At 38.9% G+C, this 14,848-nt stretch overlaps 3 protein-coding genes across 3 annotated transcripts in view; 1 reads left to right on the top strand and 2 right to left on the bottom strand.

Moving 5' to 3' along the window:
• The window catches only part of LOC118936517 (uncharacterized), a 32,056-nt gene extending 19,053 nt beyond the window's left edge, over positions 1-13,003 (top strand). Inside the window, exon 6 of the mRNA XM_090195222.1 lies at positions 12,312-13,003. Coding sequence (XP_090051348.1) covers positions 12,312-12,402 — 91 coding nt within the window. The 3' untranslated portion in view covers positions 12,403-13,003. The remainder of the gene's footprint in view (positions 1-12,311) is intronic.
• Positions 3,608-4,370, bottom strand: LOC110495042 (nanos homolog 3-like). The gene has a single exon (XM_036942601.2). It carries the CDS (start codon positions 4,265-4,267, stop codon positions 3,608-3,610), a length of 660 nt encoding a protein of 219 aa, XP_036798496.2. The 5' UTR covers positions 4,268-4,370.
• On the bottom strand, positions 8,930-11,371 carry LOC110495140 (nanos homolog 3-like). Its single transcript, XM_036942602.2, has one exon. It carries the CDS (start codon positions 11,362-11,364, stop codon positions 10,720-10,722), a length of 645 nt encoding a protein of 214 aa, XP_036798497.2. The 5' UTR covers positions 11,365-11,371; the 3' UTR covers positions 8,930-10,719.
• Positions 13,004-14,848: the final 1,845 nt, after the last annotated feature.

Raw genomic sequence — 14,848 nt, 5'->3', positions numbered from 1 at the left:
ACATCAACCACTGCCTGTTCACCCCGCAATCATCCAGAAGGCGAGGTCAGTACAGGTGCATCAAAGCTGGGACCGAGAGACTGAAAAACAGCTTCTATCTCAAGGCCATCAGACTGGTAAATAGCCATCACTAGTCGGCTCGCACCCGATTACGCAACCCTGCACCTTAGAGGCTGCTGCCCCATATACAGACTTAGAATCACTGGCCACTTTAATAATGGACCACTAGTCACGTTAATAATGTTTACATGCTGCTTTACTCATCTCATATGTATATGCTGTATTCTATTCTACAGTATTTTTAAAAAATGTCACTCCCGACATTGTTCGATCTAATGTGTACATATTTCTTAATTACGTTATTTTACTTCAATTTGTGTGTTTTGTTGTGAATTGTTAGATACTACCGCACTGTTGGAGCTAGGAACACAAGCATTTCGCTACACCCGCAATAACATCTGTAAAATATGTGTGTGTATGTGACCAATAAAATGTGATTTATTTGATATGCAGAACAAGGCAGAAAGTTACTTCCCCTGCAGCCGATTGTGTTGACGAGCTGGAACTGGAGCTGCATTGGAGCTGCATTACGTTGGGTTGAAAGTTGCCCATGTACAGCACTGATCGTGGGTCAGTTTTCCATTCTTTTCTGGTCGGCTTGGGGAGAGAAAGCTGATCCTAGATAAGTTACTACACTACCATTCAAAAGTTTAAGGTCATTTAGAAATGTCCTTGCTTTTGAAAGAAAAACATTTTTTTTTGTCCATTAAAATAACATCAAATTGATCAGAAATACAGTGTAGATATTGTTAATTATAGAGCATTGGTTAAAGGAGGACATTCATACTACGGAAGAGTGGAGTGGTAGACTGAAAGAACTGTATTTAATGGAAAAGATCACCCATAACATAAAACTACAGACAGATTTAGTCTACTTGAAAATGATTGGAAACGCTCGACTCAGTCTCAAAGCAACCAAACATATGATAATTGTATATAATATATATATTGTGTTATTGTTTAATTATTATGACTTTAGTTTCTTAGTTCTAAAGTTATCTTGTTTATTGTATAGCCTATTTGCTGGTATCTCAGACGACCAGAACCTTAATAATAATCATCACACCTACGTCACAGACAATAATTCTACTAGTTGACTGAACGGACACATAGCAGGATACTGAAACTCAGTCCGCAATCGGGAATGTGTTTTGGGGCTGGACACACCGCGAACCAACCCCTGTTGTCGATCACACATACTAATGCCACGTTCACGTGCAATCGGAGTTATCGGAAATCCCTAGTTCCGACTGGGAAGTTAAACTTGAATGACCCTCAAAATTGGAATTACAAGTGGGAAACAGAGAAAATGTTGTTGGCAATCTATTGGTTTATTAATTGTTCCAACTTGAAAATAACTTGAACACAATCATGTCGGAGTTACGGCTTCCAATTTTCTAGTGTCCCAGGAGAATATGAAGCCAGCATAATACAGCAGTCAAGTGCTAGTCGGTGCTAGGAAACGGACACTTCTGACTCGCTAACATGATTGACACCGTAATAATCTTAATGATACGGCCTTTGTAAGAGCCATAAGTGTCAACCAACATAAGTCATTATTTTACATTAACCTGTTTAACTTGTATTAAATGCATTATGAAGAACATTGTGTGAATTAGGCTCCACGAAATATGAAATGCGTTATGAAGAATATCGTGTACTGTTGCCTTCACGAAAAAATGGGCCTTTCTGGCTACAAGTGCACCAGTATCCCAAAGTATTAAACGAAATCAAACATAGAAAACAGCAGTGACATTAATACAAATGGTTCCCCCACGGATTAAGTCGCACATAAATTTGTGTTTTTTCAGAAATTCTGATCAGAATGTCTGCTCAGAAAAATCGAAAACAGTATATATAGCAATATAAAACACCATTTATAAAACGGGATTAAATAAATACAACATTAAGGTATATTCATAACGTTCAATAATGCAGAAAAATATATATAGGCTATCGTGTTTAAAATATTGTATTTTCTCTCGAATTAAGCCACAAAAAACGCACGATATCTGCTGAAATACATTATGTACATGCACGAATTGAATGTGAGATTGTGTTGTCAAATTGGCCTGAACCGGTTTTGAGTGACCATTTACAATTGATTTACAATCAATTTACAGAATAATAGCAAACCACTCAAGTCAATTGAGCACACATCAATTCACGGGAGACGGCCAGGGTTGGGTCACTAACCTTGATTTACAGAATAATGCTGATTAATGGCCCATATCAGGGTCCTAGACTCATATGGTGATTGGAGCCTAAACAACAATGGTTTGATGATTGTCCATCTGTGGAGCATTCTAGAAGGACTGGGCTGATCCAGAAAGCTGGTTGTGTGTCTTGTGCTGCCCTACTTAGTTTGTTCATTTGGGAGTAAAAGATTGCCTGTTGACAACATTGAAACGGCGTCTGTTTCTTCACATCAGTGTTTCCCAACTCCAGTCCCCCAACAGCACATATTGTTGTTGAAGCTCCGGACAAACTCAGCTGATTCAACTCATTGAGGGCTTGATGATTAACTGCCACCACATCATAGTCTTCAAAACTAGTCAGCCTGTTCCAAACGACTTCTAAGCTAAATATCCACTCCTAAACCCTCTTACAATTGTCCGCATACAGTATGTTAGAGACGCTAAAGGAAGTCGCCAATACAACAGCCTGAACAGTCTCTTCAGCGCGTCTCTAGCTCTGGTCCCACCCATCTCGCAACAACAAGTATCCTCAGGCCTGGGGTAGTGTACCAACGGCCTGGACCAGAGTTAGGCTTCTCCGAATTGAACCAGTGGTGGAAAAAGTACCCACCTCATACTTGAGTAAAAGTAAAGATACCTTAATATAAAATGACTCAAGTATAAGTGAATGTCACCCGGTAAAATACCACTTGAGTAAAAGTCTAATAGTAAATGGTTTAACATATACTTAAGTATCTAAAGTAAATGTAAATGCTAAAATATACTTAGGTATCAAAAGAAAAGCAAACCAGGTGTCACCTTTTTGTTGTTCTTTATTAATTCACAGAAAGCCAGGAACACACTACAAGCATGTCGCTACAGTCGCATTAACATCTGCATGTGACAAATAACATTTGATTTGACACTCCAATACTCAGACATCATTTACAAACGAAGCTTGTGTTTAGTGAGTCGGCCAGATCAGATGCAGTAGGGATGTTCTCTTGATAAGTGTGTGAATTACACAATTGTCGTGTCCCGATGAGCATAAAACATCTGAATAATAGTTTTGGGTTTCGGGGAAAATGTACGGAGTAAAAAGTACATCATTTTCTTTAGGAATGTAGTGAAGTAAAAGTAATAACCGTCATTTAATTAGGGATGTCAATTAAGAACAAATTCGTATTTACAATGACGGCCAAACCCGGACGACAATGGGCCAATTGTGCGATACCCTATGGGACTCCCAATCACGACCGGTTGAGGTACAGCCTGGATTCGAACCAAGGTGTCTGTGGTGACGCCTCAAGCGCCTTACACCGCTGCGCCACTCGTACGCCCAAGTAAAGTACATATACCCCAAAAACTACTTAATACTTAAGTAGTATTTCACTAAAGTACTTTACACCACTGGACGTGACATAGACAGAGCTGTAGGTGGTGTCGACCAGGGGACAATTGTGCTTGGTGGCGGCTTGGGCCCCGGTGGCCCCGCAGAGAGGGCAGACACACAGCCGCAGGTACGGGCACATCATGTCCCCATCCTGGTTCTTGAGGCTGTGGGACACAAACACCGACTCAGACTCCCCGTTGTGTTTACAGAAGCTGCAGAACTTGCGCTCAAGTGATGGCACCTCCTCCGGCGTGTTTCTCCCACTCTGGCCCCAAGTGCCAGCGGGGGATCTGGACGGTGCTGTAGGGGGCTCGGGACCGGTGCTGCTCGGCCATAAAGGAGCGTCTTCATGCAAGAGGTAGATTTCGGATTCCAGGGGTTCCATTTCGTGCCCTAGGGGTGGTGTCGGCACAGGTGTTATCGGTGACAGCAAGGCTCGCGGCAGAAACTCTTCAAATTCCACCATGGTCGACCATATCCCGGAGTCATGACCCTCAACGGTTGACGGTTCTGGGGTGAACTTGCCTAACTGCATCTCCCGCACTAGGTCAGCTAACTTCATGTAGTCACGCCACGGTTCGAAACTCATGTTTTCGTAAGGCAGTAGGTCTTGGAGTTGACAAATCATAGCGTTCATACTCCCGCTTGTATTTTTTATAGCCCAACAGAGTCCCAATAGTGTCTGATAACGATCAGAATGTACCAGAATAAAGAACGTTGGGTCTGAACTGACAACTCAACAAAAGGCAAATTTGACGACGTTCACGTTTTTAAACTGTCAGTGTTTTGTTAATCAGCCAATCAGATGGCGTTGTGCTGAGTCCATGGAACCTGACAACAGCCAATCAAATGGTTTCAAACTGACAACTGATAAATTGGTCAACTATTTTGGATACAATTGTACACCTCAACAATATTAAAAACGTCAAATATAACTGTTTAATCTATTCTAGGGTCTAAATTGATAGGACTTCTAATTCTTAGTTATAGGAAGCTGTTTGATAATAGCCTATTTTAACAAGAAAATATCAGTAAAATAACCGTTAAAATTCAAAACTGCTTTTTTTATTTTTTAATATTATTTTATTTCATCTTTATTTAACCAGATTGGCCAGTTGAGAACAAGTTCTCATTTACAACTGTGACCTGGCCAAGATAAAGCAAAGCAGTGCGACACAAACAACAACACAGAGTTACACATGGAGTAAAACAAACATACAGTCAATAACACAATATAAAGTATATTTACAGTGAACTTCCTTGCTGTTTACTATGCTTCGACGTCCTTGCTGTTCACTACTGCCAAAACGATGTTATAACACATTGGAAATGACAAAGGAACAACAACTGAAACAGACAATATTATAAAACATACAATGGAAACGACATAAACAGGCATCCTACTGAAATGACCCGTCCAGGCAGGGACGGGGACGGGAGTTGGGGTAATCGGGGTTTGGAGAGAGGGATGGGGGACGGAGGGGAATACCGGGATCAGAAGAATGGGGAGATGGAGGAATTTAGTTACAGTCAAATAAATACACACGCAACAATCTACACAAAAGTCCTTCTGTTATCATATAAGATCAATGATTCCCTCAATCACCAATAACGATGTTCCCTTTGGGGATGATTAATAAAGTTACGTTGAAATCAATCGAATTGAAGAAAGATGACAAAGAAGGAAGGATTTAAACAGTTTAGTAACTAGGTCTGCGTGTTAAATGACACCACATTCCCATCCAAAGTATCAACCCAGATGTGAACTGAAAGTATGTGAAGTTATATGGGCCCAACATTATAAATATAATGCAGGTCTGTATATCACATTTTATTTTGTCACATACACATATTTAAGCAGATGTTATTGTGGGTGTAGCGAAATGCCTGTGTTCCTAGCTGCAACAGTGCAGTAGTATCTAACTTTTCACAACAATACACACAAATCTACAATTAAAATAATGGAATGAAGAAATATATAAGAAATATATAAATATTATGATGAGCAATGTCAGAGTGGCATTGACTTAAATACAGTAGAATATAATATAGTATATACATGAGATGAGTAAAGCAGCATGAAAACATTATTAAAGTGATTCATGTTCCATTATTAAAGTGACTAGAGTTCCATTATTAAAGTGATTAATGTTCCATTATTAAAGTGATTCATGTTCCATTATTAAAGTGATTCATGTTCCATTATTAAAGTGACTAGAGTTCCATTATTAAAGTGATTAATGTTCCATTATTAAAGTGATTCATGTTCCATTATTAAAGTGATTAATGTTCCATTATTAAAGTGACTAGAGTTCCATTATTAAAGTGATTAATGTTCCATTATTAAAGTGACTAGAGTTCCATTATTAAAGTGGCTAGAGTTCCATTATTAAAGTGGCTAGAGTTCCATTATTAAAGTGATTAATGTTCCATTATTAAAGTGACTAGAGTTCCATTATTAAAGTGACTAGAGTTCCATTATTAAAGTGACTAGAGTTCCATTATTAAAGTGATTAATGTTCCATTATTAAAGTGACTAGAGTTCCATTATTAAAGTGATTAATGTTCCATTATTAAAGTGATTCATGTTCCATTATTAAAGTGATTCATGTTCCATTATTAAAGTGATTCATGTTCCATTATTAAAGTGATTCATGTTCCATTATTAAAGTGATTCATGTTCCATTATTAAAGTGATTCATGTTCCATTATTAAAGTGATTAATGTTCCATTATTAAAGTGATTCATGTTCCATTATTAAAGCGATTCATGTTCCATTATTAAAGTGATTAATGTTCCATTATTAAAGTGATTAATGTTCCATTATTAAAGTGATTCATGTTCCATTATTAAAGCGATTCATGTTCCATTATTAAAGTGATTAATGTTCCATTATTAAAGTGATTCATGTTCCATTATTAAAGTGATTCATGTTCCATTATTAAAGTGATTAATGTTCCATTATTAAAGTGATGAATGTTCCATTATTAAAGTGATTCATGTTCCATTATTAAAGTGATTCAGGTTCCATTATTAAAGTGGCTAGAGTTCCATTATTAAAGTGATTCATGTTCCATTATTAAAGTGATTCATGTTCCATTATTAAAGTGATTAATGTTCCATTATTAAAGTGACTAGAGTTCCATTATTAAAGTGACTAGAGTTCCATTATTAAAGTGACTAGAGTTCCATTATTAAAGTGATTCATGTTCCATTATTAAAGTGACTAGAGTTCCATTATTAAAGTGATTCATGTTCCATTATTAAAGTGACTAGAGTTCCATTATTAAAGTGACTAGAGTTCCATTATTAAAGTGACTAGTGTTCCATTATTAAAGTGATTCATGTTCCATTATTAAAGTGATTCATGTTCCATTATTAAAGTGATTCATGTTCCATTATTAAAGTGATTCATGTTCCATTATTAAAGTGATTCATGTTCCATTATTAAAGTGATTAATGTTCCATTATTAAAGTGATTAATGTTCCATTATTAAAGTGATTCATGTTCCATTATTAAAGTGATTAATGTTCCATTATTAAAGTGATTCATGTTCCATTATTAAAGTGATTCATGTTCCATTATTAAAGTGATTCATGTTCCATTATTAAAGTGATTCATGTTCCATTATTAAAGTGATTCATGTTCCATTATTAAAGTGATTCATGTTCCATTATTAAAGTGGCCAGTGATTCCATGTCTGTGTATATAGTGCAGCAGCCTCTAACGTGCAGTTGAATTGGCATAAAAAATCTACCACCCGGTTTAAGAGTTTAACTTAAGGGATATTTTCTTCTCCTCTGCCTTTCCAAATGGTGAGGACATCAGTTTGGAACAGTATGTAGTTACTGTGTTTTGTAGAATGTGTTATAAAATAAATGATCACTAAGGTGAATCTTTGGTTATTGTACATCTCCTCATCTCAGTCGTGTCTCTATGAAACAGTGTATGATACTTAGATTGGAGAGGAAGACCCAACAAATGGTTGAAGCATCCAAATCATGCCACTGCAAGCGATACCAGAGCGCCAAGTCTAGGTCCAAAAGGTTCCTTAACAGCTCCGACACCCGAGTCATAAGACTGCTGAACAATTAATCACGTGGCCACCCGGACTATTTACAGTCACACACCCTCCGCCCTTTGTTTTTACACTTCTGCTACTCGCTGTTTATTATCAATGCATAGACACTTCACCCCTACCTACATGTACAAATGACCTCAACTAACCTGTACATTGCACACTGCACATTGACTCGGTACCGGTACCCCTTGTGTATAGCCTCATTTATTGTTGTTGTACTCTGTTACTTTTTATTTTATTGTTTATTTTATTTAGTAAATATTTTCTTAACTGTATTTCTTAAACGGCCTATTTAGTTATGGGCTTGTAAGTAATTAATTCACGGTAAGATCTACCTACACCTGTTGTATTTGGCGCATGTGACGAATAAAATGTGATGTCATTTGATTGGCTGTATACGACTTTAATGTTAAATCTAATCTCACAGAACTTTGTTTAAATAGTATGTTTGTTTATTATTATACATGTATTCTATAATAATAACAATAATATCTGCATTGGCTACTCCTGTGTGTCTTAATTATCAGCGAGGTGTCCCTAAAAAGGTGTCCCTGTCTGCGCATCATGTTTGTGTCCCAAATGGCATTGTATTTCTTAAATAGTGCCCTACTTTTGATCAGGGGCCATAGGGCTGTGGTGAAAAGTAGTGCACTATATAGGGCTGTGGTCTAAAGTAGTGCACTATATAGGGCTGTGGTCTGAAGTAGTGCACTATATAGGGCTGTGGTCTAAAGTAGTGCGCTATATAGGGCTGTGGTCTAAAGTAGTGCACTATATAGGACTGTGGTCTAAAGTAGTGCACTATATAGGGCATTGTCTACAGGTGGACTTTGGGTCTTAGTGGTAAAGGTGATCTTTATGCTGAGAATCTTTTTAGACTGGTTAGTTATAAAAGTTTTAAAAAACAAACAAGAAACCACACGTCTAGATCTATTAAAAAACAAGTATAACACTAAAATAGTAGCTAGCATGGTAAATTACAATGACACAAAAGTAGCTCTGCACACCACGTCATAAAACAGAAGTTGTCTTGGTGTCAATGGTAATGTTCTTATAATAGTTAATTTAGGCCCGTAGACTTGCATATGTACAGTTAGATTAGAGCATGTCGTTTTAAAGTCAGGAAAACAAGTCTCAAAACAAGACAACACTTCCGTTTTTTCCTCCCCAAAGTAGCAGGGAGAAACGTGGAAATACGTCTAATTCTGCAGTGAGAGTTTGTTGATAAGGGCGGTTTATTAGTAGACACAGTATTAGAGGTTGGGATGTTTTACAAAATCTCACACCAACATGTAAAGACGCAGTTAGTTTGGTCACAGACAGACAGAGACATTTACACTTTAAAGTTAAAACAGAAAACTCAAACCCAACATGTGTTGAAAAGAACAACTGAACGGATATGCAAATAATCAAAAACCACACGTCATAAATACATAGAAATAAGTGGAAAAAAATGTTAACCACACGAGAAAAAGTAAAGTTAAAACAAATCACACGATAAACAGGCTATTACACAGACTACAAACTAGTCAGGCTATTCCAAACGACTTTTAAGCTAAATATCCACACCTAAATCTTCTTACAATTGTCCGCATACAGTGCTAGAGACGCTAAAGAAAGTCTGCAAAACAACAGCCTGAAGTCTCTCCAGCGCTTCTCTAGCTCTGGTCCCACCCATCCCGCAACAACAAGTTGACTATGTTAGTAGGTCTAGAGGGTAGCGCAGTAACGGCCTGGACCAGAGCTAGCGCTGCTATGACTTGACATAGACCGAGTTGTAGGTGGTTTCCACCCGGGGACAGAAGCGCTTGGTGTGGGCTTGAGCCCCGGTGGCCCCGCAGAGAGGACAGTCTATGATTTGGATGACTGGAGTATTCAATCATTTGTTCGGCCTTCTTCTCTAATCTAAGTAGCATACACGTTGAAAAGTAAAAAAACAAGTAAAAAAACAAACAAGAAACCACACTTCTAGATCTTTAAAAAAACAAGTATAACACTAAAATAGTAGCTAGCATGGTAAATTACAATTACACAAAAGTAGCTCTGCACACCACGTCATAAAACAGAAGTTGTCTTGATGTCAATAGCAATGTTCTTATAATAGTTATTTTAGGCCTGTAGACCTGCAGATGTACAGTTAGATTAGAGCATATAGTTTTAAAATAATAGTCAGAAAAACAAGTCTCAAAACAAGACAACCATTCCGTTTTTCCTCCCCAAAGTAGCAGGGAGAAACGTTGAGTTTTGCCTGTTGTGTTTGCAGAAGCTGCAGGACTGGCGCTCCCTCCGGTGTCTTGAAGCGGGTCGCCTTCTTTCTCTCCTTCTGGACCCAGGTGCCCACGGAGGGTCTGGATGCAGCTGTAGGGGTCTTGGGACCCTTGCTGCTGCTCGGATGTAAAGGAGCGTCTTTACGCAAGGGGACAATTTTGGAAACCAGGTTTTTTTTCCCTCCTCAAAGTAGCAGGGAGAAACGTGGATATACGTCTAATTCTGCAGTGAGAGTTTGTTGATAAGGGCGGTTTATTAGTAGACACAGTATTAGAGGTTGGGAGGTTTTACAAAATCTCACAGCAACATATAAATACGCAGTTAGTTTGGTCAGACAGACAGACAAACCCAACATGTGTTGAAAAGAACAAGTGCACGGGCATGCAAATAATGAAAACCCACACGTCATAAATACATTGAAATAAGTGAAAAAAGTTGAAAACACACGAGAAAAAGTAAAGTTAAAACAAATCACACGATAAACAGGCTATTACACAGTCTACAGACTAGTCAGGCTATTCCAAAAGACGTCTAAACTAAATATCCACTCGTAAATCCTCTTACAATTGTCCGCATACAGTGCGCTAGAGACGCTCAAGAAAGTCTGCAAAACAACAGCCTGAAGTCTCTCCAGCGCTTCTCTAGCTCTGGTCCCACCCATCCCGCAACAACAAGTTGACTATGTTAGTAGGTCTAGAGGGTAGCGCAGTAACGGCCTGGACCAGAGTTAGCGCTTCTATCACTTGACATAGACAGAGTTGTAGGTGGTTTCAACCCGGGGACAGAAGCGCTTGGTGTGGGCTTGGGCCCCGGTGGCCCCGCATAGAGGACAGACATACTGCCGCAGGTACGGGCACACCACGCCCCCATCCTGGTCCTTTAGACTGTGGGACCCAAACACAGACTCAGACTCCCCGTTGTGTTTGCAGAAGCTGCAGGACTGGCACTCAGGTGATGGCACTCCCTCCGGTATCTTGGAGCGGGTCGCCTTCTTTCTCTCCCTCTGGACCCGGGTCCCCACGGAGGGTCTGGACGCTGCTGTAGGAGTCGTGGGACCCTCGTTGCTGCTCGGATGTAAAGGAGCGTCTTTACGCAAGGGGCCAATTTTGGAATCCAGGGGTTCCTTTTCGTGCCGTAGAGGTGGTGTCGCCACCGGTGCTATCGGTGACAGCAAGGCTCGCGACGGGAACTGTTCAAATTCCACCATGGTCGAGCATATACTGGAGTGATGACCGTCAACGGTTGACGGTTCTGATGTGAAGTTCCCTTTCTTCATCTCCCGCACTGCGTCCGCTAGCTTCATGTAGTCCCGCCACAGTTGGAAACTCTTATTTTCGGACTCCATTTTCGGTAGGTGTTGGAGTTGATAACTAAACGATGCCATGGTTCAATGAATTGAGAACTAAACTGAATGCAAGTTGGACAATACGCACGCTTTGACCTGTCTGCGTTTTGGAAAGCAGCCAATCAAATGGTGTTGTGCGGAGGCGGTGGGAGGTGACAACAGCCAATCAAATGATTTCAAACGGACAACTGCGAAATTGGTCATTTTAGAAGATCAACTATTTGGGATACAATTTTACATCTCAACAATATTAAAAAACGGTTTAATCTATTCTAGGGTCTAAATTGATAGGACTTAGATTATAATTCTTAGTTATAAGAATATGTTTTATAATAGCCCATTTTAATAAAATATCACTTAGCGGGTCGCCTTCTTTCTCTGTTAAAATTCAAAACTGCTTCGACTTCCTCGCTGTTCACTACTACCACCATTAAGTTATTGTAGCATTTATCCTGGCTCATCGAGTCATTCCAGTAATAGTATTGGTACTGCGGAGTTGGAGGGATGGGTGGAGGGAATGGGGGTGAAGGAGAGGTTGGCGGGTAATGTTTCGGAGGAGGCATGGTTCCCGGAGTCAATACTGGAGTTGCAGCAGTTGGGGTAAGACTGTAACTACCAATTGGATGTCACGAAATTTGGAAGAAAAAGGGGTAAAAAGTAAAACAAAATAAAGAATGGCCTTACTGAAGAGCTCAGTAACCTCAACTGTTGTTATTTGTGGAAGATTGTTGTTTTTGCGGACCACCTGCAGTACCCAGCGATAACCACTGATCTAGATATTTCATCTGGTTTCAGTAACATTACTGGTCAGATACATTTATCCATCTTCCTAGAACCAGTACACTATTTTATAACTTTGTATTGGCTTGTTTTGAAGCCTACGATGAACCCTTATTCCCCATATAGTGCACATGTGGCCCTGGTCGAAAGTAGTGCATTATATAGGGAATGGTGCCATTCTCTGTCTCTCTCTCCCCCTTAACTAGTGACAAAGAGGAAGAGGAGAAAGAGGAAGGGCATGAAGACGCTACAGAACTGGTCTGTGGCCTGATCAGAGAACTCTCCTACCTAAAGTGAGTCTTCGTCTCTTTTCCCTCCTCTCCCTCCATCCTTCTACTGCTTCACCACTTTCTCCTAGTGATGCCCTTTGACCTAATGAACTTTAGAAGTCAGCCTGATCCACCCCACAGATCTCTGAGCTCTGATTGGCTAGATGGCTGTCTGCTCAGATGGACACATAGATAAGAAACTCTCCTTAGTTAACACAGGAGAGGAGGAGAACAAGCCCTCCTCCATCTCTTCTCTCTCTCAATTCAATGTTTCAAGTGAAATAAAAAATGAACAGTAAACATTACACAACATTTCAAAAGAATAAATACTTTTCAAATGTCATATTATGTATATATACAGTGTTGTAATGATGTGCAAATAGTTCAACTACAAAAGGGAAATTAAATTGGGGAAACACACCGATCCATCATCCCAACGCCCCCAAAGGCTCATGGGTAATAGTCTTTACATAGCGGAGGCTCACTTGAAGTTAATTTATATTTATGTTTTGACTTGAATACTCAAGATCAGTTTGAGAACAATGATCCAAAGTATCAACCCAGATGAGAACTGAATGTTTGTTTAGTTATATGGACACAACGTTATAATAATAAAGACGGTCTATAAATCAAATCAAGTTTTATTGTGTCACATTTACATATTTAGCAGATGTTATTGTGGGTGTAGTGAAATGCTTGTGTTCCTAGTTCCAGCAGTGCGGTAGTATCTAACAATTCACAACAAAACACACAAATCTAAAAGTAAAATAATATAATGAAGAAATATATAAATATTGGGATGAGCAATGTCAGAGTGGCATTGACTAAAATACAGTAGAATAGAATACAGTAGAATAGAATACAGTAGAATAGAATACAGTAGAATAGAATACAGTAGAATAGAATACAGTATATACATATGATATGAGTAAAGCAGTATGTAAACATTATTAAAGTGATTAATGTTCCATTATTAAAGTGATTCATGTTCCATTATTAAAGTGATTCATGTTCCATTATTGAAGTGATTAATGTTCCATTATTAAAGTGACTAGAGTTCCATTATTAAAGTGATTCATGTTCCATTATTAAAGTGATTAATGTTCCATTATTAAAGTGATTCATGTTCCATTATTAAAGTGATTTATGTTCCATTATTAAAGTGATTTATGTTCCATTATTAAAGTGATTTATGTTCCATTATTAAAGTGACTAGAGTTCCATTATTAAAGTGATTCATGTTCCATTATTAAAGTGATTCATGTTCCATTATTAAAGTGATTCATGTCCCATTATTAAAGTGATTCATGTTCCATTATTAAAGTGGCCAGTGATTCCATGTCTGTGTATATAGGGCAGCAGCCTCTAACGTGCAGTTGAATTGGCATAAAAAAGCTACCACCCGGTTTAAGAGTATAACTTAAGGGTTATTTTCTTCTCCTCTGCCTTTCCTAATGCTGAGGACATCAGTTTGGAACAGTATGTAGTTACTGTGTTTTGTAGAATGTGTTATAAAATAAATGATCACTAAGGTGAATCTTTGGTTATTGTACATCTCCTCATCTCAGTCGTGTCTCTATGAAACATGTGGCTTTAATAACTAACCAGTCTGAGATGAAGAAGACAGAAGAAACCCTCACACCGCTCGAAAGTATCACTGCTCTTCCAGGCCTTCGTCAGAGCTGTTTATAATTTGCATCCTTATTTAGACATTGCCCCGCCCACATCCGTTCAATGCATCGAATGGGGTTGGAGTACAGGGAACACAGGCGTATGTTACCAAACATAACAATGTGCATTTCATCACATGACTGTAAAACCACAACGAGGACGTAAAAGGTATTAAACATGACTGTAGAACCACAACCAGGACGTTAAAGGTATTAAACATGACTGTAAAACCACAACGAGGACGTTAAGGGTATTAAACATGACTGTAAAACCACAACGAGGACGTTAAGGGTATTAAACATGACTGTAGAGGACGGTAAAGGTATTAAACATGACTGTAAAACCACAACCAGGACGTGGAAGTCAGTTTTCATAAATCGTCGGGTAGAGTGCAAAAAAAAGCATCAGAGTCATTTGACCTTTTCAACATAACATGAACGTGCATTTATTTATTTTATTTAACTTGGCATGTCAGTTAAGAACAAATTCAAATGTTCAATGACAGCCTAGGAACAGTGGGTTAACTGGTCTAGGAACAGTGGGTTAACTGGTCTAGGAACAGCGGGTTAACTGGTCTAGGAACAGTGGGTTAACTGGTCTAGGAACAGTGGGTTAACTGGTCTAGGAACAGTGGGTTAACTGGTCTAGGAACAGCGGGTTAACTGGTCTAGGAACAGTGGGTTAACTGGCCTAGGAACAGCGGGTTAACTGGTCTAGGAACAGCGGGTTAACTGGTCTAGGAACAGTGGGTTAACTGGTCTAGGAACAGTGGGTTAACTGGTCTAGGAACAGCGGGTTAACTG

The sequence above is a fragment of the Oncorhynchus mykiss genome, chromosome 13 (assembly GCF_057628025.1).
Source record: "Oncorhynchus mykiss isolate SJ-2025 chromosome 13, ASM5762802v1, whole genome shotgun sequence".
NCBI lineage: Eukaryota > Metazoa > Chordata > Actinopteri > Salmoniformes > Salmonidae > Oncorhynchus > Oncorhynchus mykiss.
Note: the sequence above shows the minus strand (reverse complement) of the source record. Positions and strands in the feature narration are given on the sequence as shown.

Bases quoted from the DNA above. Each gene is read 5' to 3' on its own strand.
- LOC110495042 (XM_036942601.2), bottom strand. From the start codon at position 4,267: ATGAACGCTATGATTTGTCAACTCCAAGACCTACTGCCTTACGAAAAC.
- LOC110495140 (XM_036942602.2), bottom strand. From the start codon at position 11,364: ATGGCATCGTTTAGTTATCAACTCCAACACCTACCGAAAATGGAGTCC.